A 26,832-nucleotide genomic window follows, 5' to 3' on the forward strand; every position below is an offset into this window, starting at 1 on the left:
CACTCTGCACACCCACATTTACATCAAAAATGTGTAAAAAGAAATGAAAAAGAAAAAAATCTAAATCATACAAGGAAAAATGCCAAAATAAAACACATATTGCAAGAAGTGTATGCATCATAAATGTTAGACAAGTGGACCACAAAGCTGATATCCAACATACCTATACAGCACATAACTAACGTTGAGTAAAACTGTACATTTAAGTCAAAAAGATACTGAGGGAAAAAATGAAGTAAAAGTAAAATATATTGCATTCTATGTTTGAAATATCAAAAATAAGTGCCACAAAATGTAGTAAAAGACAGTCTACCTGAAAGACAGACAGACAAGGTATGGTAAGCCCCTGAGGTTTCTTAGGGGACATTTTCTCCTGGTTCTGCCCAGGACCCGGTTTCCCACGCTCCGTCTCTGGTCACTTCAGGTTAAAAAAAAAAAAAAAATGTAAAACCAGAGAGTCTTTCTGGGTTTTCCTGTAATGGCGAAACTGTCGCAGGCGGTACCCCCACACCAGTGGGCGCACCTCTCAAGGATTTAACTGTTGCACTCTGGTGTCACATATAACCACACCCTTATGGACCGATTGGCTCGAAGTTTGCCCGGCACCGCCCTGAGCTCGGTGCATCCGCCCTCTCTCCTCTGTGCAGCCTGTTGCTGCCAAACCAGTTGGCAGGCTATGTCATTTAATTTATTAGAAAGCCTTTTTGAACTCAGGTGACATCTTCGTTTAGAGAGACTTCTGCTTTAAACTAGAAGTCTGGATTTGAGTACATTCTCAGGAGCGCACTTTTGGGGCGGGGGGCGGCGCACCTTCTTCAACCTCTGTGGTTGTGATTTTTGTTCTTATTTTTTATTTATTTTTTATTTTTTTTTTGTATTTTTTTTTTTCCTGCGCTATTTGAATGAGTTCTTCCTGGTACATCATGCCATTCTGGAGCAGGCGCCGGTCTAGCGAAAGTGCGGCACCGCTTGCATGAGTTGCTGAAACTTAAATGTTCAACAGGAACAGCCAGCTGATCACCGCGCCTCTTCTGTCAGGTCTCCCAACCTGACTTCCTCCCTCTCAATCGGCTGCACAACAACCGCTCTGGGATGGCCTGCCTGCGCGCACCGGGAGCTGCGGGCGCCCTTAAAGCAACAGTTTTCCTCCTAAACATCATCTCCGCTGTGGTGGCGAAGAGACACGTGGTTTACTGGAACTCTACGAACACAAGGTAAGAAACCTCCTTGCTGGGCAATCAGGGATGCTGCCCCTCAGGACAAACACGAGCAGCAGCAGCAGCAGCAGCAGATCGGGTTAGAGCTGAGGCTTGTCAGGCTGATTCAGTCTTCGGGCCCTGTGTGTAAAACAAACGGAGCCGGCCTGAACTCGTCCTGCCACGCAGTTGCACAACAACCTGAGCTCCTTGAGCATGACTCAGAGCTTAGTTTGTTTTCAAGAATTTCAGCTATGCGAGCAGATCGCGTGTTTTGTGCGCTTAATTAAAGGGGGGCGTGGAGCAGGAACGATTGCTCGAAGTCTTCAGGCTATGAGGCTACTGGAGTAAAAAATAACAAGAAAAACAACTAATGTTGATACAGTGGAAAACTGGGTTCACCTAAGACCCAGTTATCTGCTCACACCTTCTCCAGGCAGCCTCTTATCTTCCTCATAATAACCATTCTGCAGTTACTTATTATTCTGTTTAAACAGAGTCTGAAATATGGGTTTCTGTTGAAACGTTTGTTGTCATTAATGCCACTTATGACGTTCTCATGGCTTAGGTGTTCATTATGGTCTTATGTGCTTTTGTGCATCGGTTTGGTGATGAGAAGATATGCGTGTAATGGGTTGATTGGGGCCATTAGGGTTGGCAGAGTGGGACTTATCCAGGTGTTCCAGGATGGTCTAATTGGGCGCTTGAGGTGTGAAACTTGCAGAGACTCAAAAACACGTCAACTATTGTCTTACAGGCTTGTTCAGAGACTCACTCTACATGGAGGCGCTTTAAAATGAAAATGAAAGTAACGTTTTACGCAAACAAATTGCACACAAAGTAACATATCTCATACATTTATTTCAGTTGGATGAACACAGTTTTTGCAGAAGGACACTTACACTTTTTGCAAGAGAGAAAAATGTCCAGCAAAAGAAGATGGCTGCTCAGAGGGCCGTATATGAGCATATGGAGCACAAAAGGTGCCCAAAGCAATAGGTTTGGCTTCTTATGCCTGTCTAAGATTTGAGCTAAGGGAAGCATATGGATTATGACTACATTTAAAACAACAACAACAAAAAAACAGTTAGCAAGTTAATAAACTTTTATGGGTAACATAACTGTGAGAGAGACTGGTTTTACAGTTGTCAAACAGATGGTTGTTTTTCCACGAGAAGGCTAAGCTAAATAAGGCCAATGTTAAAGAGTCTTGCTTTTTTGGAGAGATGCATAGAAGCACACTATCCAAAAGTTTAGTGAAAGGAAAAACTGTGGTGGGAAAAGGCATCAAGCAGCCTTGAGAGTATTGTGGAGCAAAGCTCATAGAAGAGTTTGGGGGAGATTCACAAGGAGTGAGCTGGAGCTGGAGTCAGCCCAGACTACAGAGACCAGTCTAGACTCCAAATACTTCAACGAAGTAGAATAAAGGGATGTCTTTTAGCCTTTATTTAGTCAGCTGTCTGGCAATGTGGAGCACCATGTACGGTATGTTGTTCTTAGCAGCAGCTCAATAAAAAGTGTGCCACTCCTGCATTTTTTCTGGCCTCTGATTAAAAGGACTTTAAACCAGGAAAGGCATGACAGTCTCTCTTGAGCTCAGTGAAACTGGTTAGGGACTGGTCACTGTCGGGGAGTAAAGATTGAAAAACAATTGGCCCCTGTAACTTGAGAGGTACTTGCAGAGAGCAGCAGAGCTATGTATGCAGATTTCCTTTTCATATTTGTAGTCAAATGTTCATTAAATGCACAAGACAGGAATATAAATGGCAATGTTTTCTGTGGCTGCAGTAAATCAGAATTTCTCAAATGTTTTACTGTACAAGATTATGTCTATAATGTTAATGTTACTGATGCACTGATCGGCATTTTCCTGGCTAACGTGGATTTCTGTTTTTCTTTTTACATTTGGACTGCCAGTTTTTGTTTATAGAAATAAGTCATCTTTCCTCCAAAAAAATAGGTTTTCGATTTTAGCGGGTTTTTATCCTGGGGGAAAGAAAGGTTAAATAAAAATTCATGTTGCATAAAATATGAATTACATGTTCTTCAATAATGTTGATGGTTCTTGCTGTGCAGTGTTCTAGCACAACTTGTTACAAAGTCCTATATGATTAAAGTAGGCATTATAAGGGAAGTATTTTAGTAAAACAGAAAATCCATGCATTAAAAAATTATCCCTTTTTGTGGCCCAAAGCATATATTTGTAACTTTTATTTTTATTTACCTAAAAATCAGTCGATGTGCATTTTGTTGGTTGATTTATTTATTTATTTTTTTTACAAATTCTCTCAAACATTGTAGCATTTTTGTTGCATCTCTAATTTTCATGTACATACAGAGGATCTAAACATGATTCCCGAGACCAAAAATGTCTTTCCTGAGGCTTGTTGGTCGTTGCTGCAGTTCTTATCTTGTGCGTTAGAGCCAGCCAGCGTTTCTATCCAGGCAAGTAAAACCCAGAATTGCAAATTGGGATCCAACAGAAACGTGTTTTAGGAGGAACTCTGCAAGGATTAGGAAACCCCTTCATGTCCCCCAGCGATTTGGGGATGAATGGTCACAGTCGGCGACGGTGCCGCACACACTCTGCTGCACAGCACACAGTCACAATGCCATCAGGTGGAGGGTGACCCACTGTGGCAGAGAATCACTCTCATCAGCAACACCACCCAATCACAAAGCTATCAGTGGAGCAGTGATGTCCAGAACACCCTAGACTCGCTCTCCTCTCCTCTCCTCTTCTCCCTCCCCTTCTTCTTCTTCATTAGTTCCCTTGTTACATCCTGCTCTCCATTTAATTTTTTTTTTTTTGTCTGTGCTCCCCCTCCTTTATGTCTCGCGACTCCCTCCTGTGCTGTGATGGTTATTGGCAGTGTGATTAGTTGAGCTTCAGTCATTTTCCCATCCCATATTTTCTATTAGCTGCCTGCCAGCCAGCCAGGTTGTCTTGAGGCCTGTAAATGCAGTGAGGCAGAGGGGAGAGGAACACGGGTGCTATGCCTTTTGTGCCTCTGTGCTGCACTGCAGGACTCAAAGCCCCAAAATATCCACTTTTCGGACTTTAGTTAAAAGAGTCGAATGTTGTTTAAATGTTTTACATTGTGATATTCGTAGTAATAATATTAGCTATTTTATTAGCCGTTTGTTAGACTTTTTTTTAATCATTGTTCAACTAATATGTTTAAACAGATAGATCCCTTCTTATTCAATTCAGTTAATTAATTATCTGATCGCCACAGGGCTGCAGAGTGACTATAGCAGAGCATCTAGTTGCTTTGCAGTCTTATTTCCCTCAGGAGAGGGTGGAGGAAATGGCAAGCCAAATATTGATTCAGGACAGAGTAGTTTTGGATTTGCATTCATGTTTCTGTCAAACATTTCTTGAAATAAATGCATAAATTCTGTCCCACCTGCTTGGTGTCCAAGTGTTAAGTAGAACTCATCAAAAATATTGAATCACAATTATTGTTACACTAAAGCATAGGCTTTAGTGTAACAAGAAATACTGAAAAACATTATAGCCTTTTATTATTTTTCTCATCCCACCCGTGGAAATGGCTGCTTATTTTAGTACTGACAATAACTTATGAAGCACATGCTAACTTTAGCGTTGTGTGTAGTGAACAGTTAGTCAGTTGAGGTATTCTCACTGTTCTGTCAGGCTTTTTTGATGAGTCAGTATAGCTCATGTCAATGTTTCTTTTTGCATTAAGTACCTAAAATGTAACCACACAAAAATAGTTAAGTAGCAAGTGCTTCGTAAAAACGTGTGAACGTGTTTGTCAGCCTGCCCTTGACTAATTTGACTAATTACTCCTTGACTCATCGACATAAAAGGGCATCTAAGAAAACACTTTATTACGTCATGGTTAACACCAATGCAGGGTGTTAACCTTGTAGCCATTACCCTCGTATCTCAGAAATCTGAGCTTGAAATGCTAGAAAGACTTCTGATTAATCTGAAAAAAATTAGTCATCTTCATGTCTTGAGAGCTTTTATCACCACAAAGCACAGTCCTATATTTTTGGCTTTTAGTGCCAAAAAGCAAATGCTAACATTAGCAGCATTAGCAGTTAGCCGCTTAAAGTATTCTTAGAGTGCAAAATATTTCTTTGTAAAATCTTTATCTAGACTGTCACATTTACTTATTTATTTCTTCCTGAACTTTTAGATTAATCTGGCAAAGAAGCAGGGCAACTCAAGAATAACCGAGTCTTAAAAAATAGAAACAGTGTATCTGGACTTGAGCGTTTCCAGTCTCGCATTATTGGCTCATAGTTATAGTTTGATTTGATTTAGCAATATTATTGATTTCAAAACTAGATATAGCTTCGTGACACAGTTCAATTTCAACACTGATGGCAGATTTTATTTTTTTTTAAATGAGAGAATATAAAAAAAACAGTAAAATTGCTTACTACCTTTTCAATGAGAACAAGCAGAAGACAACTGAGGCATCATTAGCGGCTAATAACTGTGAGACATTGAATTTCTATGTTCCTAAAAACATAGAAATCCTCACGTTTATTACCTGAGCATACAAAAACTTGATGTTTTTGTTGTTGTTGTTGTTAAAAACAGTGTGGCATTTTAAAATTGCAAAATGTTGTGCCACATCTGTTTACATCTTGAGGAACAGACCCTTATGTTTTTTTGTCAACAACAAGCTAACTGCAGCAGCTAACGGCTAGTCATTGTTTTCCCACAGTGCTTACAAATTATTTGTGTCTTGATTACCCAAAAATGCTGCCAGATCAATAGATTAACAATGATGGGGGTGGGCTTATTCAGTGGTGACATAATCAGTCTTTATTACTTAATAATTCTTTAATACAAAGCTACAATATGTCAAGGGTAAAATCACTTCTCTGTGGTACATGATGGCAGCTTAGATTGGTATAGCTATTAGATGGTGCTTTACAGAACAGACTTTAGTTTGAGAATTGCATAACTTGTTCACTAATGAACTATTAATATTTCCAACATCTTTGGACGTACTGGCACAGAATAAACACTGACCCAACAAAGGTTACAAAATAAGATCATGTTAGGTTACCGTCGATTGTTGGAGGACATGCTCTCTTTAGTGTGGTTGACAGGAGACGGTCTCTCGCTGCCACCATTCCTTCGACATCTAGATTTATGGTTTTAATGAAGCGGGGGCAGTGGAGTGGAGACGGCGGAGCCTCGGCGCTCTGCCCTTTGCTTGCTAATATGCCTGTAACAAAGGCTCAGTAAAACACTTTTAACGGGCGAACATTTAGCACTCTCCTGATTGAAAAATGGAGCTCTGAAATGGAAGTGATGGGGGTCAGCGGCCAACGCTGTGGGATCAGATACCATGGCCTCCATCTTTGTGGTGCTCAAGTGTTCCCCCCTCTTTTATGATTTCTTTTTTTTTTTCTTCTTCTTTTTATGAAGAGAGTTTACGATCGCGCCTGGTTTTACAGCTGTGCCTCCTTCAGAGCAATAGTCTCTTATTAGATGAGAAATTATTATATACTTCCTGGAGCAGTTAAAGGTCAGTAAAATTATATAACCACACTTCACAGAGTATTTGTGAGTGCGGGCCATATTTGTTACCTCTCTCCTGAGCAAGAAGCTCTAACACTTTTATAATAGTATTCATACTTCTCTTGTAGCACCTCAGTGTCCTTTAAAACCTGTTGAGTCAAACACTTTGACCAGCCATTTTGCTGATGCAGCTGTCTTTTTTTTTTTTTTTTTTTTTTTTTGAGACCACACTGAACCTTATAAAATCCACTCAGGAATCTGTCGGAAAGTTTACTCAAAGCACCAAAACTTCACCTATTGAATTACTCTAGCGAGATATGATTTTGGAGATGCTGTATACGAGCGTCGTCCCATACATCTGTTAACGAGAACAAATGTTACCCTCATCTGAACCAAAAATAAGCCACTTCGATTCCTCGTTCTTTGGCTTATTATTTTTCCTGTTCTTTTCATTCTTGGATTCCTCAAAAGAGGTGAGCTTCTTGCACAATTGTTTTTTTTACTTCATTTTTTGTTTTATTCTTTGCATTTCTTCTTTGAATGTTTGCTGCTTTTCTTGTAAGGTGACTTTATTACTATCCCCGAGATCCTCATAACTGAAGTCACAAAGAGTCCTGGTTTTAATATTCAACTTCCAAAACATCACTATATTTTCTTTTACTGGCTGACTCAACATCAGAGTGCACAATTAATAGGCAAGTGGGTATTTTGACCATATGATCTTTTTACTAACTCCCAGCGGATAAAGCTGAATGCTAAATGGATTTAATCATAGCAGGTGAGACAAATCTGTTCAGGATTTAGCCTAAGGAGGTCAATGCCTCATATCAAGGTCTACATAATTATTAGGTAGATTCTTTTCTTTAAGTGAAATGGACCAAAAAAAAGTCTTTTTGTGTTGCAGCTCTGTTTAAATTGCAAAGACATCGGGGCGTGATTACAGAACCTTTGTCACATTTTGTTACAAATAGTTAACAGGGTCGCAAAAAATGCATTACGAAAAAAAAGATGCCAATTTGAGGAGAATCGATTATGAATCTGCCAGGAATTATCTTCCAGTTCTGTCATATTTCATCACTGCAAACTACCTGGAGCACCTGGAAGTACGAGATGTTCAGATCTCAGAGACGTGCCCAAGGCGAGGAAGGTAGAAACCCAACCACCACTCGGCTCTCCCATCACATTACTAACCGCGTTGGGAAACCGGCATTCCCTGGGTTTAATCCGCCAAACACCGGATGAAGAAACAAGTACTTGGGAAATGGGATGAAACAGATTATTTAGCATGTACTGGCGTAGCAAGAATAATATAACATGCTTTTCCCAGCAGTTTCCCCACTTGAACCCACTTTTCAAGTTTGGACATAGTCTTTAAAGTAAAAAAACAACAAACAAAAAAACAACAAAAACCCGTTTCTTTCTGCCTCTATCCGTCCGTCATCCCTTAGACAAACTCTGAGCTGGAGCTGTGAGCCAGTGGAGCATGTTTAAACAGTGCAACCAACGGTTGTGTTGGTTTTTCTGCATCTTTATTGAAAGAGGCCCTCGTAAGTCTCCCGCGTAATCTCTGCTGTGTTTAGGCGTTGTTTCTCTCTGCCTGCGCTCATGAATGATCTGCTTTAAATCACGACTCGCATACCGCACCTTCACCGCGCACACGCATCTCCCGATCCGGTCAGTGTTGCGAGTAGCAGACAAAAACATGCCACACGCCGAAGTGAAGGCAGACGCCGTTTGTAATCATGTCTCGGCAGGAGGAGATTCTTTTATTTTTATATTATTATTTTTTGCTTAATCACGTCGCAGTCATTATTGAGCATCCATCGCTCCTCCGTTGCACGGGTGGGCTTAAGTGAAAGTATTTTTCATACTGTCTGCCATCTCTCTTCTCTGTGTCTGTCTCTACTAATCTCTGTCTTCCCCTGGTAAATGATTAACATGGAGAACCTGGCTGAACTATAATCAACAAACCCACAGTGAGGTAATTACACTTTATTCCCTGTCCTGCTAACAAAGCAATTTCTCTTCCCTCGTCCGCCTCCTCTCCTCCCCCCCCACCCCCCTCCTCATCTGTCATGTAGCTGTATCAGTGTCTCTCTCTTCCTTTTTTTACCTGTTTTCTCTCCATTGTCTCAGTAACGGCTGCGCTGCGACCTGTGTAGATTCAGAGATGGCATTTGCGTACCTTGTCTGTCTTTTGTAAGCATGCCTTGTCTGTTTGTTTGTGGATTGGGGTGTATTATCTCTGAGTGAGCACGCTTTGTGTGCACCCTTGAGCTGCTTCATCTCCGTCAGGAAACAATGCGGGGCAGTGTTTTTTTGTTTGTTTGTTTTTTTTTGGCGGCTTGTAAAAAGCTTGAGAATTGACATTTGGTAGCATTGTTGTCGGCTGAAGTTTGTTTCAAGAGGAACAATGGCTCAGTCAGAGGTGTGTTTGTAGGAGAGAGAGGGTGTGTGTGTGTGTGTGCTTTTAGACCACTTGCTCGTTTAGGTAAAAGGGAAAGACTTTGTTTCCTTGATGAATAGTTGGAGCTGTGATTAATTTTACAGCCTCGAAATGTACCTGCCAAGCGTCAGAAACACTCGAATTCTGCTCCAATCTTTTTCATCATCCTTCCTTCTCGAGTTTTCAAACTTCTCTCCTCCTCAGAACGAGCTGTGAAAGTGGCTTTTGCTGAGAAAACTCCTCTTCCAGCCGGCGGTGCACGGCTGTGAGAACATTTACCAACCACTGCGCTGGCCTCTCATCTAAATGGGTTATTGTTTTGTTTCCACTTGCTAGTTGATTTTAGGTGTGACTTAAGTGTTCAAGGAAAAGGTGGATTGTTGCCTTTGGATGCCTCTGCTTGTATTTGTCATAAACGCGGGGCATGTATTTGAAAGGGCATTGTGCATTCAATGTTGTTGCTTGTTACTGATAAGGTATGGACCGGTATAAGATTCCCACAGTATGAGACCCTTGAGTAAAAATGTCCCCGTTTATTTTGTTTACACGGAATCTTAAGATAAAAATGTACAACTTGTTGCTATTTTTAAGCAAGAATATCGAAACGCCTGCTAATGTCAAGTTTCTTGCTTCAAAAAGTGACACTTAAACACAGAGTGATTATAAGCAGTGTTCCAGCTGTGACTGTTCCCTAAACTAAACACCTCTCAAGGCTGCACTTTTCTCTATTGCTGTCCCATATGTTTTGTTTTGGGTTTTTTTTCCTTCTCCTTAACTTTCCAATTAGCTTGCAGTTTTTGTGATCTGAACTTGTGCCTCATCCTCCTCGGTGGAGAGCATCAATGGCTTTTTGCTAGACAACCGAAATATGGATATTCATTAGCAGGAAGTCATATTAAGCAACGGCAGGATAAATAAATACTTGGTCTGTGTGAATTGAAAATGTGATTGAACAGGTTGCACCTTCACAAACACCCTCTAAAACTTTACAGTAGTTTTCAACTAAATGTGTAGAAGATCTTTTGCCATTCTGCTCTTTTTACAAATAACACACCAGCAAATATTAGCTGATTAATTAGCTGTGCTGTCTGTTTAGGTAGCCAGCTTTCAGTCGGCTGCTTAACACTCAACTGCTTGTAAGTGGCCAACAGGTTTAACATGATTTTACCCTTATAAGACTTACTGGTGGAGCTCATGCGATTGTTTTTTTTTTTTTTTTCAAAATGAAAGATTTGAAGATGCATTTCTTTCTTGTAAGTCGGTGATTGTGTCAGTGACTTCTTTTAGCCAGCTATTTCACATTTTCTGGCATCTTTTTAGAGCCTTAGGAATATTTTTGTTTGAAGATTTTTGCAGTCTAGAAACCTCAAAAAGCTTTGATATAACTTGGTATCAGCCTGTGATTATGTTTGTTTCTCTCTGTGGTGCGCATCGGTATGTAACCTGTATTCCTCCATTCTCCTGCCAAGTGATACATTACACCCCAGAATGCATGCAACATGAATATAATGGTTGCACAATAAAAACTATCTTTCCGGCTGAAGGTAACACCGAGATGCCTGTGCACGGGAAGAGTCGGGGCATACTGTATTGAAAATGAGGTTTGAGGCAGAGGCCTGGCGGCGGTGAGGACGTCTGTATTAAAATGGATCAGATAGTCACAGTGCAGCTCCGAGCAGACACGGTGTAGAGGCATGAAAGGACGGCCGCCTCTCTCCCCCTGGTCAGGATATTTAGTCAATCGATACCAATTTACCAGCCAGATATTATCGTCGCCTCCTCGCATTATCACCAGACTGCATATGGACCCATCGCATTCCCAATTTCTCTCTCCACGTCCGCCCGGTTCTCTGTGTACACACATGCATCAATATTAGGGCGCATTAAAGTGTAATAAGCTGCGTCGTGCAAATGTCTCCGAGTGAGCCGGAACAGCTGCGAAATGAAATGAGGTGCGCTGTTGGCACGGCGCAGCCCGTTTGGCACAAGATGGCTGCTGCGCCGCGTGCGTGTGAAGAGGGAGGTTATGGTGGTTTAAGAGCTGCCGGCGAACGTAGAGCGTGAGCGTATTCATTCATTCATTCATTCATTCATTCATTCACGGCTTACAATGAGCTGCCATTGTTACTGGTGTCAAACGAGCTGTGTACTCATTTGATACAAAAATATTTGGTACAAAACAAGCAATTAAACTTGGGGACGGGGGGGAGGCAAAGAATGCTTAGACGAGAAATGTGGGAAACGCTGTCAATCTAATCCAGGATAAAACGCAACAATGTGACGCTTGTTTAGCCAACACGAAGGTTGCAGAATTTCTCTCACACGTGTGCACGCTGAAGCTGCGCTCGCGCTTTCAAGTACACATGGCCTCGCACGGTGCTCTTCCACTCAGCTCAGAAATCCTACCAGAAAGGCAGCCTGGGAATTCCCAGAGACAGAAATTGAATTAGTATTGAGCCAGGCAGAGCAAAAGGCTGTAGCAGGAGTCTGGATTATTGTACAAGACAAGGTTCTGACTGCCGGAAGGACACAGAGACATCATACCTCCACTGATGACGGGTGCTAAGGGGCAGAAACTTGTTTCTTTTTTGTGATAAATCCTTTTTTTTTTTTTTTTTGTTCTCCCAGAAACCATGCCTGATTTGGATCTCTGTTTTCTATAAAATTAAAGTAATTATGGTGAAATAAGTTACTCTTTGTGGTTTCTAACTAAATGATTCTTGCTAAATGACAAGAAAGAGGTTTCAAGTTCCCCTTCATTAACTTAAATTTCAACTTAAAATTTAAAGGGTTAGGGTTTCCAATGAAATGTGCCGGTATTAGATTTTTATAGTATGTTACAGTTAAATAAAAACATCAGTTTCACTATATCCTGGGATTCACAAAAAAACAAAATAAAAATTGTGCAACATTATCTGATTTTAGTAACTTGAGCTAAAACCTGACTTTCTCACAAACATGAAGCTTTTATACCACAAACTAAAGATTTAAAACTGTCTTACTTTGATAAGAGAAATAGGTGCCACTCGTTCCATTTTCATTCTACGGCTATCTATGGTTTTAACAGCTGAAAATGTTTCCATACAGTCAAATTTGTGTTTTCTTGTGAAGATAAAGTCTTAAGAGCCCTTTTTTCTTTAGGAAGCACTCTTACTTCATAAAGCCAGGAGAACTCAATCACTTTCTCTGGCATCACATTAAAAGCCCTGGGAAATGTAGAGACATGACAGTGTAATATTAAGCTATTGCAGGTTTGAAACAAAGATTTTAAAATGGTAATTGGTCCCTGCTGTATCACAGAGCAATGACAAATTATGCTAATGTATTCTGCCCTGGGATTTTACAGTAAAAGATAAACGTAGATAATTTAAAGTAAAGTTATCTTCAGGTTGCACTCCTTTAAAGAAGAAAAAGCAAAAAAAAAAAGAAATGCTTCAAAAATAAAAAAGCAAATCTGCATGAAGAGACATGCATGAAAGTGATGAGCAGAGCTCATCACTTTCTACTTCACTTATTGATTTAGCTCTCATTACATCCTCCGTTGGCCATAAATCTGTTTGTGTCTGACCACACGTCTTTCTACACTTTGCACTACAGCGTCTTTAGTGAGTTTGCGGGAAATGGATTAGTGGCAGTAAACCTTGCAGAAAAAAAACTTTGCACACTACTAAACCTGCAAGAAAGTGGTTTATATGTAGACTGGAATACTAGGAATGTCAACTTTTATCCAGGTCTTGACAAATACTCAAGAATATGGAAAACGGTGTGTTAAATAATATTTGAATTTCTAAATGTAAATCTCTCTATATATAGTTTTCTCCATCTGTCCATCCATTAACTTTGTCCAATCTCTCAACCATGCAGCCAGCTTTTTGTCCATAGGTCATTCGTCCATCTATCCAAGTTGTCCATTTATTAGTCGTCTATAAAAAAGAAATTCTGTCGAGGAATTTTTACAGTTTCTGTTTTTAAATCTTGCACCAACACAGAAATATCTCCCATAAATTTACAGTGTAAAATATGTGAGAACCCCGAATATGGCCAAAACAATTGTAAATTTATTTGTCTACCGTATTTTTGCAAGAGCATAAAGTAAACTTCTAGAAATGTTAGAAATTTAGATTTTTTTTTTTTCTTGTGGTAGAACAAAAGCTAATATTTTGGCTCTGCCTCCCAGAAGTATAATGCAACCTACTTTCAACCCACAGTGATACGCAGCACACTGATTTTTGCCTCATTTTGTTTTGTTTTTTTGCACTGAGACACCCGTACCACACACACACACACGCACACACCACACAAATGAACAGAGATGCTGCCTCACTGCCTTGTATTTTTTAAGCCCCTAGAGAAAGTAAAAACATTAGACCCACAGTGGAGGAACTGAGAGATGAAGAATGTGTTAAGGAGAGGATGGTGGAGAAAGAGTCAACAGATTTCAACTCCCCAAACGGCAAAGGAAGGGCCCCCAGGGACAAAGGGATGGGAGAGGCTGAGAGGAGAGAAGAGGGGGTGTCGGAAAGCATTACAGTAACCGTCAGAGTAAAGGAGTGAGGGGCGAACCCTTCCTCCACCTCACAGTTCATGACGCAGGCTCGCGTACAGGTGTCGTAGGGAGAGGCGCACGTGATGCCGATAGTACCATCGGCCTGCCTGCGAACACACGTGGCTGCTCAGACTCTGGGGAGAGCCCAAGGAGGAACCACACTTCATTTAGAGCTGACGGCGCTTTCCTGGCTTGGCAAAGCGGTGGAGTCACATGACTTAAAAAAAAAAAAAAACAACAAGAGACCGACTGTATCAGAAGCCCATTTAAGCTCGCAAGAAATCAGATTCAAGACGGTGCTTTGGTAGATCAAGATATGAAATATCTCTTTTCACTTAAAAAAAAAAAAAATGCACAATTTGATCCAAGCTTCTTGGTGATCTGTTTTTTTTTCTTCCCGTTTTATCTTTTTCCCATTTAAATGTTTTTAGGATATTATGCAGCAAATTGAGTTGTTTTACTCAATTTCTGAGCGGACATTGTTTGTTGTTTTCACCCACTGCTTTGTCTGATGTCATACAAACAACCATAGTCAACAGTTTTGCAAGGGAATACTTTTAATAATTGCCAACTTTTTAATTTTCTTATTGGTGCCATGGTTGAAGCTTTTTGGTAATGTTAAATTAAGTGTGTAACAAGATGTTTTGACATGATCACACGATGATTGGATGATTCTTTTTTTTTAACAAAATTATTATTATTCCATCTAAACCATGTTTTTCGATATTCCATAGGCATCTAGACGTAAATTAATATATATATTTAAAGTCTAAAAGTGAAAGCGTTTTTTTTGTTTTTTGTTTTTTTTACATTTATTAGAAGTTTTCATGTTGGTTTGTTTTTAGTTGAGACTCACAAACTCAAAAGTAAAATTATGGGTGAAATCTTTCAGAAAGGAACACACACTGGGAGCGCTGCTGTGCATCACCGCAATTAACAAGCATCAGACGACATGAAACTATTTTAGACTAATCCCAACAAATCAGATAACTGTCATTTACAGTCTGACAGGATCCAGAGCAGAAGTTGATTTTGTGTTGTTATGTTTTTTAATTCTTGCTGAATGGAAATGGAGAAAAATAGCCTGTTGACAATCTGCACAGCTATGATCTAATAGCAGGAGAACTCATGAATCTCATTGCTCCTGCATTCAGTTGCAAATGCAGTCATTGTGTGCAGCGGTCTTCTCAAAACACCAGGGCGGTGGCTTGATGTTTATGAGTATGGAGAGTTCATCTAAAACACTCAAGTAGCAAAAGCCTGGTCATGAAATCTCCACTCATTAATGTTTTAAAATATATTTCCAGATGGACTTGTTTAGAGAACAGAAAGTTATATACAGGTTTTTTTTTGTTTTTTTTTTTTTTTAAAGGTGCTTGCCTCAGATTTACAACAGACCTTTTGTCATTAATTGGAGCAAAAAACAGTCCTACATACCTTACCTCCTATGTGGTAATCTTTTAATTTTTTGGGTCATTGTGGTTCATTACCTAAAACGTCGAGCAGTCATCTCTAATCCCAAATTAATCAGTTAATCCTGTCTGCACCTCTCCTCATGACCCTCACCACTTCCTTCCTTTCTACTCCTAAATCCATCCAGCAGTCGCCCCCTCCTCCTTCCCGTCTTATTGTGTCTGAACTTTTCATCCGTGTTGAGGAACTTTGGCCTCAACTGGTCTCTCCAAGAAAACCAGCAGCTGCCAGGCCAACCAGAAGGAACAGAAATGTATTTTAAAGCACAACCTCAAACTAAAGTTGTCGTCGTTCATTATTTGTTTTTGTATAAAATCGTTAACTTTCCTAGAACAAAACAATAGAAAATGATTCGTCGTTCCCCTTTTGATTTCTGTTCGTATTCGCGAGGTGCGGGTTGGTACAGCTCTGCGTGACTAGAACGGGCGAAAGCTGGATGCCTTGAGGGGGAATTAAGTGGACCTTCCATACACCCGACACGCAGAGCGATATGACTCTCAACCGATGTGATGGAAAAAGATGGAGACCATGGATCCGCTGCGAAGAGGGTGGGAGAGGGGAAGCAGGCAGTTTAGACTCCTGGGATTCTAAGGCAGTGACCGTGAAAGTGCTTAGATAAACAGAGAGAGAGAGAGAGAGACTGAGGGGAGGGAGGTGGAAGGAGAGGGTGGTACGGTGCAGGCACACAAACTGGAGAAGGAAATGAGACTTGAGGTAGATGGGGAGTAAAACCAAGAATAGAAGTTTTTAAGTAAGTTGACCAAGACTAAAGCACTGAAAGTGGCAAGCTTACCCTATTTACTCCTCAGCTCTTCTTCATCGGCCTCCGCTTCTCCTCTCCCCTCCCTCCCACACTTTAAATTATTCAGGCCAGTTGGATGTATTTGAGCATGTCTCCTAGAAATGTTTTGTACATGTGTGTTTGACTGACAAACGGCACCGACAGCCTCTAGCCCACCAACCACCCAGTTCTGGGTGAACAACCGCCGCAAAATCGGAGTCGGGGAGGGGGGTAAGCGAGAGGGGGGATGCTCACCTGAGATTACAAAGACAAGTGTACGCTGCCCATCCAGCATCGACCTTAACATCGTGGGTAACAAGACAAAAAAATGGTATGCACAAATTGGATAGAGGTTTCACCGTCAGGAGGCTGACCTAGTTTGAAAATGATGGATTTTCAAAGCCAGGTCTGATTTATTGGCTGAGTGTATATGCTTTGCAAGTGCCCTTTTCAAAGTAGTGACTGTCTGGGTACGTGCGTGTGTGTGTTTTAAAGGCTTTATGTTTCTGTGTTCCTCTTAACCTACTTAAACAGGTGGGCTGACAGACTTGGGCCACTGATCAGCGCAGGTTAATGCAGTTAAAAGTGTAGAATATATGTCTTAAAGTGAGCTCCAGAGAGAGGAGATGGAAAAATTAATAGTGCTAAAAAGTATAAATTGTACAATGTTAAAAGGATTATTCATAAGAGATAAACTGATAAATTTTCTCAGTAATAATTTGCCTCTTTAAAAATAAAAAGTTTAGCTTAATCAGCCCAAACTGATGAGGAAAGTTTTCAAAAAAATAAAAAAAATCTAAAAAGCTTAAAATGTACATGTTCTGTCTTGGTAAGATGTCAGAAGAAACTCAGGTCATATATCTAAAATGTACCTGTTCTCTCTACAACATGTTGAGACTTAAATGTGTTTCGTTCAGGCTGTGAGAGAGAGAGAGAGCACAAGACTTTCAATAGATAACAGGAAGGCCAAGTGGAATGCAGACTACTTTTTTATTTTTTTTAATTAAAGGCGACATTTTACTTCTCTAGGAAATACAAAGAAACTGCTGTGCATAGATTGTGCCAAACACAGATAAGAAAGTTGTCTTTCATATCTTTCTTACAAAGTAAAAGCTTAAATAGTTGGTTGCCACTTTCATGAGAAAATGTGGAACTTTTTTTTTTTTTAGGAAAATAACATAATTCCAGTAACTAAGCATGGAGGTGGATGTGTGGTGGTCTGAAGCTGCTTTGCTGCTTTAGGAACTGGTTGACTTTCTGTGTTTGATGGAGCCATGAATTCTGCGTTTTTGCAAAAACTCCTGGAGGATGGTCTTCAGGCATCAGTTCTGACCTTAAGATTAAGAACGCCTGGGTTTTGCAGTCAGAAAATGACTAAAAAAAAAAAAATGTCTCAAATGTTTTTGAGTGGACTATTATCAGATTGCTTGACACACTCCAATGTTGCTGTAATTCTGTAAAAAATAGTGGGCCAAAGTTCTTCCGAGTCGTTGCCAGTTGTCAGAAATACTTCAAGTTAAGATTTAGGAAGCAGTTACTTTCTATCAAGGCGTCTGGTCGATATAGATAGCTTTTTCCATTTTAATAAATGAAATGTGTTTACAAGAACAGAAACTAACAATCCAAATAATGTTGAAGTAAATTCAGTTTTATTGTATTTTAAATGAAGTCAGTCAGTGTGTTATTAAAATTTCCACTCTTTTTTTTTTTTCCCATTTGTGCCATTCATTGCAGTGGAAACCTAAATGAAGGGTCTTCTAAAAATCTGTGCTCTCCTCCTTAAAGTTAACATTAATTTGTCTGCAGGCTCTGAGATCTACATACATCACCATAAGGCATGTTAGTACATACGCATAAGACAAATGATGTTGACGCAATGGATCAGGTTGCCTGCCACTTTGCAGGAAAAGCTGTTTGATGGATTTTATAAATAGTTTGAATCCCTGCTTTGAAGCCACCTATCATAGCTGTCACAGTAAGATCCCCTTCCCGTCTTATAGGTTGGCCCTATCAAAGTCTGAGCGGTTGCGGTACCGCTGCCGTGTTCAGGTTTACGTATACGAGCCAGGCACCTACGCAAATCAGCCGTGTGTTTTCACAGCAGCTCCATTTAGATCGCTGAAAACATGGAGAGCACTCATTACTCTGAGGTTTAGGCTGTCCAACAGACGTGATGCAGGGGGAAAAAAGACGAAAGGAGCAAACGATGGATGAATGGGTGGGGCACTGGCTTGGCACCAGTCCCAGCTACGGATTGGCCGTTGTCCTGGCAACGGCACATCTGACCTTATTTAGCCCCTTGTACACACTCCTTGCCGAACGAGCACTTTGCTTTCGCCCTTGTACAATTCTTGTGCCGCTCACGACTTCCCCATCGCTCTTCTCTCCCTTTTCTCAGTGTGGCCATCTCCACTCGAACGTCAGCTCCACGCTGCTGCCGCAGTGCTGACGGGCACGGTGAGGCAACATTTCGCCATGCACCGCTTTTCGTAAGAGAAGTGCAAAAATCCTCTTGCACTCTGGTCCATTCACTGTACGTTGGGGGCAGTAATTTCATACCTCCTTGAAAAGTTACAGGAAGGGTTTTTTTTTTTTTTTTTTTTTTTAGGATTAGACTAGGCCAGACGGGGAGAGCGGTGCCTATGCATGAGGGAGCTCTGCCACAGGATGAGATGATAGCTTCTGCCGACCTAAAGCTGCAACAAAATGACTCAGATGAATTGGTTTCCATACACGTCGGTCCTCTGGGCCTAAATCGACCAATTCTCCTCAGCTCTGTCGGCCGTAACTATCCGTGCTGTGGTGCTGCTGAGTTCCGCAGAATCCGCACACATGCCGGCTGAGCGGACCTTCGCCGTAACAGGCAGAAAATGGGGTCTGTCTTTACTTGAGGCTGGGATTCCTTTAGGCCTCAAACAGCAGGTGCATCCATATATCTGCATGCTTTCATCCCCATCTGTTTCTGTAAATTGGTGGGGAATGTGGGTCGAGACGGCCTGCTGATCCACACAGTTTGAATAAGGAGTGGTGTGACTGGCTGGTGTCTTCTGGTCATTTAATTAAGCCTGCAGGGATAGGAAAGTGCAACTAGTCGTTTTATTGAGTTGCTATATGTATGCTGTCCTCTGCATTTATTGGCACACCTGGTAACTATGAATAAAAAGCCTTGAAGTAAATATTTTTTTTCTTATTTTTTGCAGTAATGTAAAAATAATCAGCATTTTTCTACCAGAGATTTTTTTTTTCTTTACCTTCTTCACCATTTTTTCACCCTTCTTGTTGGAGAGATGAGCTTCGGTCACTACTCGGCTTTCTACAATATCATCAGTTGTTTTAAATTTTGTAGTTGTTGCTCAAACCCGAGATGTAACCAACTTTACATGAATGGGTAATTTCTTACAGCCGTTCCAGAGCTATTGAACGCCTTACTTGAACTACTTGTTTTCTTGTCCCTCAAGTTTTGAACAGCGACTCTGTCACATTAAGAAATCAAATGTACACCACACTTTTCAGATTTTTAATTATGAAAGTACTACGTATCAATTTCCATACTCTTCACAGTGATGCACTGCTTTGTGTTTGTGTATCGCATGCAGTCCAACAGCAAAAACCTTTTCCGGGGCATTGTAAACCCGAAGCCCATTTCACTTAACACGTATTGCAGAACTGATGGAAATGTGCCGATATTGTTTTCAGGACAAAAGAATTTCGTTTGACGACAGAGAGGAGGTAGCGGCTTTGCACATGTGAATGCAGGATAATGCGAGTGTTTAGACGCAGAAAGGAAACGACATACAGATGGAGACGGGAGACAGTGGGACATGTTCCAAAGTTCACATGCCGACCAATCAAGTCATTCGAGTCACTCGAGTAAAGGAAATAAAAGCAAAGGGTCTGTGGTGTAAAGCTCAGAAACGCATCCTGCCGACCCTGAAGAAACCAACAAAGCACACACACACACACACACACGCATGCACTCTCCTGCAGTCACATTCAAAACAGGAAAGTGTAGATAAGCACTTTTCCTCATTCCTTTCTGTGATGAGGTGTTGATCATGTGTTTGTCTCCGATTTGGGTCCAAAGAGGCGGAGTCTGTACTTTGGATGTTAGGTGGAAAGAGGGGCTTACAAAAGGTTTTTTTTTTTTTTTTGAGCCAGCTGGAAAGGCGAGATAGTGGGGGGGCCACAGATGGTCGTGGATTGGGAGGCGACATCCTTGTTTGTGTTCGTAGAGGGGAGTAAGGATCACGACAGACACAACACTATAGGTTCTAGGCTTTGGACACAGCATAGCTTTGTGTTGAAGGAAGGGGGGCACAGCTAGGTGATTTGGGGGTTAGGAGGGTGGGCTTGTCCTCATTTTGTTGTGTTTTTCACTCATGTGGAGAAGGAGTGTGTGTGTGTGTGTGTGTGTGTGTGTGTGTGTGTGTGTGTACGTGTAGGAAGAAGGAGACTGTGAGGGAAGTGTTTCAGCGCTGTAATCTCCTGGAGTATAAAGCAAATGAAGCCTGTTTTCCCACTTTTTCTAACTTGTTCAGTTCCACTTGTCTTTTTCTGGCTCTGAACTCGGGTAAGCCCGTGGACTAAGGGGAAGTTTTGCCGACCTGAAGGAAGCACTCTTCTCCCTTTGATGAACTGTCGACTTTCTCCTCCTTCCTTTATCTTCAGGCTCATTTTATCAGGAGCTCTCTCACACCTCCCCTCGGTTATTTCTGATTGTGAAAGTGCTTGCTGTCCCCACAAAAAGGCTTCCCACGTCTGGAAGCAACAGCTGCTCAGTGTTGCTACGCCTGTTTTTCTCTTCAGTCACAAAAAGGTGTTGTGGTGGAGTCATTTTGACCGGTCAGACCTCTGAGATTTGATGTGTAGACATCATCAAAGGAAGGGACCGGTGAGACTGGAATGGGTGCATTTCTTTCACCATGCCTTTTAGTAGTTGATGCCAGTGACTGTCTGGTGGTAAACAGTCATGTCAGCTGTCTTCCTCATGATTGTGTTAGCCACTACAAGACCATAACACAACTTTTAAAGTTTTATATATTATCTAAAAGTTTTAATTTGCTGTAAACCATAACCGTAGAAGTCGCCACAAACAAACACTTGAAGCATATCCCATTGAATAAGTATCCTCTTCTTAAAAAAAAAATAACTTATGGTGGTAGCCTCAAAAATCTACCAATCTTTTTTTTTTTTTTTTTTTTTTTTTTTTAAGGCATTTCCGTAAAATTCAAGCCAAACTACCAGACTGAGTTGCTGTATAGCGTTCAGTTCTCAAACTTTGTGAAATGGGAGTATGTGCTGACTCTACTCTGGAACTATCATGATGATGGGGATAAAAAAATAATGAGCAGCACTAATTGGAAAGCCATGAGTCATGGGAGAATATGTTGATGGCTCAACCTGCAAAAGCTACCCTGTCATCCCAGATGAGTAGCTAACAAAAAGTATTTTTTTTTTTTTTTTTTTTTCTGTTTTTGTATGGCTGCTTTTACCATCAGCTCATTTCCACACTTGACTGCTAACGGTTTGGCTAATAGGACTGCTTATGCTCTGGCAGAATTCAGTAATGGTTTGCAAACTTTTCAGCTTTCAAGCCACAAACTCATTTTGCTGCACAAATTTGTGACCCTAACTACGCTCACTCAGCCAGTCTCGCTGATTAAAGTAAACAAACACTACTAACAATTATGCGGGTTGGCGTCAATTTGCTTCTTCGTTAATTTTGACCCTCATTTTAAACCCATGAATTGTTATTTTTCCTCAGTTTTTTTTTATTTGGTAATGCATTTGCATAATTTGTGAAGATAACTGTAAAAAAAAAAAAATCCTAAAATTTGTAAATATTGAAATGTAAGTGTAGATTTTTTTTTCCAATGAAGACTTTATACTCAAATGTATTTTATTGGATGTAAATGTGGTCCCCTGTTGGGATTGGCTGGCTCTTTTTGAACTATTAGTGATTAAGACCCCTAATCAAACAAAAATGTTCAAAAGTGGCCTCCATTATTAAAAATAGTTATTCTAGTCACACAAAAACATTCGTTTACAGTAAACAAAGCAAACTATGGATTTTTGACATTTCAACACCAATAATTTCTTTTAAAAGGTATGCTTTGTGTGTATCTGCTTCATTTCAGCTTATTTTAGTAAATCAGATAATCTACTGCACGCATGGCGCTCACACCTTTATATAACCATATTTGTTTTAAACTATTAGGAGTAGAACAGAAAAAAAGTATAGCTAGTCATACTTTTTGTTTCTTTTTGACTAAAATGAATCATTCCGTGAGAATCGTCTTTTGACTTCCACGGACAATTAACCGGTAAAAATGTGCCTCTGGTTCCACTGGTTTCCACAGATTAGCTAGCGATGAACTCGCCAAACAAACTCTTTTGAATGAGTTGAGATGTTATTGTTGATCCAGGTTTGACATGTTTTCTTTTTAATGATGACATGCGGGGATGAATCAACGCCACATCAGAACTACTGATGCCACGAACAATAGCCTCGTTTTGTCTTGTGAGATTAATGCCTCGCCTTTTGTTAATTCTTCTTTGACACGGTGATCTTCGTTTGTTTCCCGTAAAAGGAGTGTAGAAATGAAATCCAACTCCAAATATTAAAGAGAGCACATGGATCCACCCATGTGGCTGCAAGTGTTGTTTTTAGGACCCACCACAGAGTTGGTAGTTCATCCAGCCAAGGAAAGTACGACCACAGAGCGCTGTGCCCAGCCAGCGTAGTGAGCAGAGTTGGCGGTCGCCCTGCTGCGACTGACCACAGAAGAACTGCGACTCGACCAAGCGTCCTGGCCTCCTCCTATCGCTGAAAGGGACCAGAAGCCAGGCACATAGCTAACAAGAAGCGTATTAAAACGATCGCATGCTTTCAGTCGTAATGGCAGGAAGTGTAATTGTGTTTTTCAGCATTTTTATTCTATGATTTTTTTTTTTTTTTTTTTCCTACCAGATATTTATGTCCTGTGTATTGGGGCATATGCAGCTGCTGTGCATAGTTGAGAATCTGTTCTGTATTCCTGAGGCCGTGTTGCAAGATTGTTGCTCCTTTAATTATTCTCTCATATTAAAGGATCAAAGGTCTCTGCCACAGTCATCCCCCTGCATTTCATTAGTGTGTGCGCGCCGCTCGGCAACATGGGGACACATCTGCAGGATATTGGCTTTGCGGAGTTCCTGGATTTGTATGGCAGTGTTCAGTGATTATTAAGGGATAAATGTTGGCATTTCTACTGAAGACCCAAGCTTGTTATTTTGGCTTCAGCTCCTTATCAACCGTGAGCTTGCAACAGTCCTTGGTGCAGTGGCAGAAGGGATGAAGTGTGTCCTGCGGATGTTTGTGTGAGTTTCTATTTTACCACTCTGCCTTTGCTCTGGCAAACTGCACGTAACCAGTACCTCTTTGCCACATCCAGAGGATTCTCCCTCTGCCAGGCTGCACCAACACACCCCTCCCCGACACCCACAGCCTCTCAAAGCTTCTCCCGTGATGCCCCACTGCTGTCACGGCTGTGTCGCTTGGAGTCTGCCAGGAGGAGGAGGGTGCTGAGTGTAATTAGGGCGTTCCCAGGCCTACCAGGTCCAGAGAGGAGGAAAAGGAAAGAAGGAAGGAAGGAAAGGGAAGAGAGAGGAAGGAGAGGGATGACAGGTTGACATGAGTACAGCACACACCGACTGTAATTGCTGGCGTGCATATGGCACGGGCTAAGGGTGGAGGCTTGTGGGAGGTAGGGGGTCAGGTAATATAAGAATGTGCAGTCTCTGAAAGCAACAGATGGAGAATGAGTGCATGTCACCCAACATGGGGAGGAGGGTAGACGAGAGAGTAGACGGAGTAGGGAGGAAGAAGAGGGTGAGAGGGGGATTCAGAGAGGGGTTTTTAGGTGAGGGATGGGAGAGAAGAGAACCTGAAGAGGGAATCTTGGAGTGAGTGGCATGTATAGCAGAGAGTGCAGCATATTGACACAGCACGGGCCTATTATTGAATGCACACACACACACAGTTCAACAGGAAACCTTTCTCTGCCTGAGGTGTCTTAAAAAGCTCCACAGGTGGTTAGAAGAGGAAAAGATTGTCTTTGTATTTATGCACCAGAGTGTGTGTCTACATTGGCTTGCAGGTTTTTCTGTTCGTCTTGCCACAAAAACCAAGCACCTTTTGTGCTGTAATTAGTGCAGGAAGGTAATGGAGCTATTGGACAGGCGTCGACATCTACTCACACAAGCACACACACAGTGTCAGAAGGGGTATTGACCAGGCAAAGTCGCTTTTGTGGGTCCTGAGCGAGGAATCTTGATCGATCGGGTCCTGTCTTTTTTTTGATGGATCATCAATTTCCACATGGTGGCAGGAAGTGGCCTCTGTAAGGCTCGTCTCTGGGATCTCACTCATCCCAAACACACACACACTTTAACACACATTAGGGCTGAGGGGTGATGCTGTGTATGTCAGGGTATTCAAAGTGGGAAAGATATTGCTTTGAACACTGAAACTTAATCTTATTGTGAATAAGTATCTCAAAAAATATTAAACTTATCCAACAGGATGCCCCTTTATACCAGATTTCTGACCAACACATGCAATCTAATCGCTTTGGAAATGTCTTCAGTAGACGCAGATGATTGCAGAAGATGATGTGTTATTTTCACCAGTCATGATCCAAGCTGCAGACGAGAGATGGGTACTCTCATCTCTGACGGGCTAAAATATACTGCTCAAAAAAATAAAGGGAACATTTCACTTTAATTTTGAGTGTGGCTCCAAATCCAGGCCTCCATTGGTTAATAAATTTGATTTCCATTGATGATTTTTGTGTGATTTTGTTGTCAGCATATTCAACTTTGTACAGAACAAAGTATTCAATGAGAATCTTTCATTCATTCAGATCTAAGATGTGTTATTTGAGTGTTCCCTTTATTTTTTTGAGCAGTGTACAAACATAAAGTAGCATAATGCAAATTTTCCAACTCAAGCTCCGGCAGCCATGAGACCTGACTGCTGCTCACAGTGTGGGACTGTAGTCTTTTAAAGAATCTGTTTCTCTCGTATCAAACATTTCCTTCTCATTCTGGAATGCTGGTATTATTACAATCAGATGTATCTGACTCTTCAAAATAAAAGAACTGGCTGTTTGATTTATTAAAATAAACTACTGGTTCTATTTCTATGTTTTTATTGAATGTTAATAGTCTCAAATGTTTGACATAATGTTGTACCAAAGATAAAGATATGAAATATTAATAAGTGAATTAGGTCAGAGCATAATGTCTGTTTCCATACGGTGCAGCAGCATGCCTTTAATGAAACGATGCCGAGTTCCTTTTCAGAGACGGAGTCTCTCTGGGAGCTTGACGTGGATTTGAGAAAAATGACTCGTGAACATGTCCGACTCTAAAGCAAGCTTACATGATGGCCCTTCTGCTCCACGATTCTACTGAGATATTCGCAACAAGTTTCAGGAGGGGAAAACCTTCATCTCTTTCAGCTTTTTTTTTTTTTTTTTTTTTTCTGTTTTAGTCATGGTCCCAGAAAGTCTCGTGTCATTTCTCCTCTCATTGCTCCATCCATCTTTGGTGCACTGTAAACGTACTGGACCATCTCAGACTCCTGCTTCCCTTGATATCTATCCGCTCCACTTCTGCTTTCATCAGTTGCTCCGAGTACCTCTTCCTGCTGCTGCTCTGCACTCATTTTTCCGTGCTGCTTATTCTTTTGCTCTCTCCTTTGTTCGCCTACTTAACTTAAGAGCGATCTGCTGTGCACCACCACCTCCACCTCTCTCCCCCTCCCAAACTCTACGCTCATCTTCCCTCCCATGTTCCTCTTCAGTGAGCCCCAGCACTCCTCTTCCTCTCTCCTCCGGTCTGTCACCCCTCTATAAAGACTCCCACTGACGGATCTGAACCTTCTGCTCGAGCCACATTCTGCCCCTCATTCTTCTCTCTTGCTGCTCCATGAGAAGAGGAGGCCAATTAAAGTCCGTCTTCTCTCCTCCTCCATGCCGTTGTTCTGCGCGCCGAGTGTCTGCACTCAGACTCTCTGGGGTCACTAATTAAAACGCTTTCTTTTCTCTTTACTCCACTTTATTCACCTATTCATCCAACTTTTTTTTTTCCTTTGCCATAGTTTTTCTCTTTACGGCTCTTCATCCGTCTTCTGTCACAAGTCTCGAGTTTCTGATTCCTGTCGGAAAATTTTGGAATTGTACTTAGAAATTTTCCGAATCTACATATTTACAGAAAAAGGGAAAAAAAAAGAAAAAAAAAGAAAAAGTGAGTCTCTTATTCCAGTATGTAGTATCTTTCATCTTTTCTTGTGTCCTTCCACAAGTGCATTCTTTGTGCCCACCTTTCTTTACTTGTATCCTTTAACTATTCCATCCTTGTCTTCCTCTGTCTTTTATTTCTTGCCTTTGATTCTTTCCTCCTACGTTCTCTTGTGGTTTTCTTTATTTACTTCCTAGTGTAGTTTCACCCTTTTGTCCCGTGTCCTTCCCTTTTCGCCGTATGTCTTGCTCTACCTCCTTCTGCCTTCCTGTACTTCCTACTGTCCTTACACACTTTCTTGTCTCTTTACTTCACTAATTCATTCCTGGTGTTCTTCCTTCCTTGCATACTTCCTAATATGCTTTCCACTGGCCTTCTTTGGTCCCTTTTGCCTTTGTCCTTTGCCCCCTCTTCCCTCACTTCTTCCCTTGTGTCCTTACTTCCAAGCTTTTTCCTTGTCCTTTCTCTCTTCCTTCATTCTGTCCTTTAAATTTCTATTTTTTCTTTTTTTTCCCCATTCTGCTTTTTCATTCTTTACTTTTTTATTTTTTCCATGAGTCTTTCCTTCCATCATTCACTCCTTGCCCTTAG

General features: G+C 41.1%; 1 protein-coding gene across 1 annotated transcript in view; it reads left to right on the top strand.

The window, feature by feature from the left end:
* Positions 1 to 607: 607 nt before the first annotated feature.
* The window catches only part of efna4 (ephrin A4), a 44,049-nt gene continuing 17,824 nt past the window's right edge, over positions 608 to 26,832 (top strand). Inside the window, exon 1 of the mRNA XM_015038538.1 lies at positions 608 to 1,214. Coding sequence (XP_014894024.1) covers positions 1,093 to 1,214 — 122 coding nt within the window. The 5' untranslated portion in view covers positions 608 to 1,092. The remainder of the gene's footprint in view (positions 1,215 to 26,832) is intronic.

Source organism: Poecilia latipinna, unplaced genomic scaffold (assembly GCF_001443285.1).
Source record: "Poecilia latipinna isolate Pla-1442-1.1 unplaced genomic scaffold, P_latipinna-1.0 Scaffold444, whole genome shotgun sequence".
Classification (NCBI taxonomy): domain Eukaryota; kingdom Metazoa; phylum Chordata; class Actinopteri; order Cyprinodontiformes; family Poeciliidae; genus Poecilia; species Poecilia latipinna.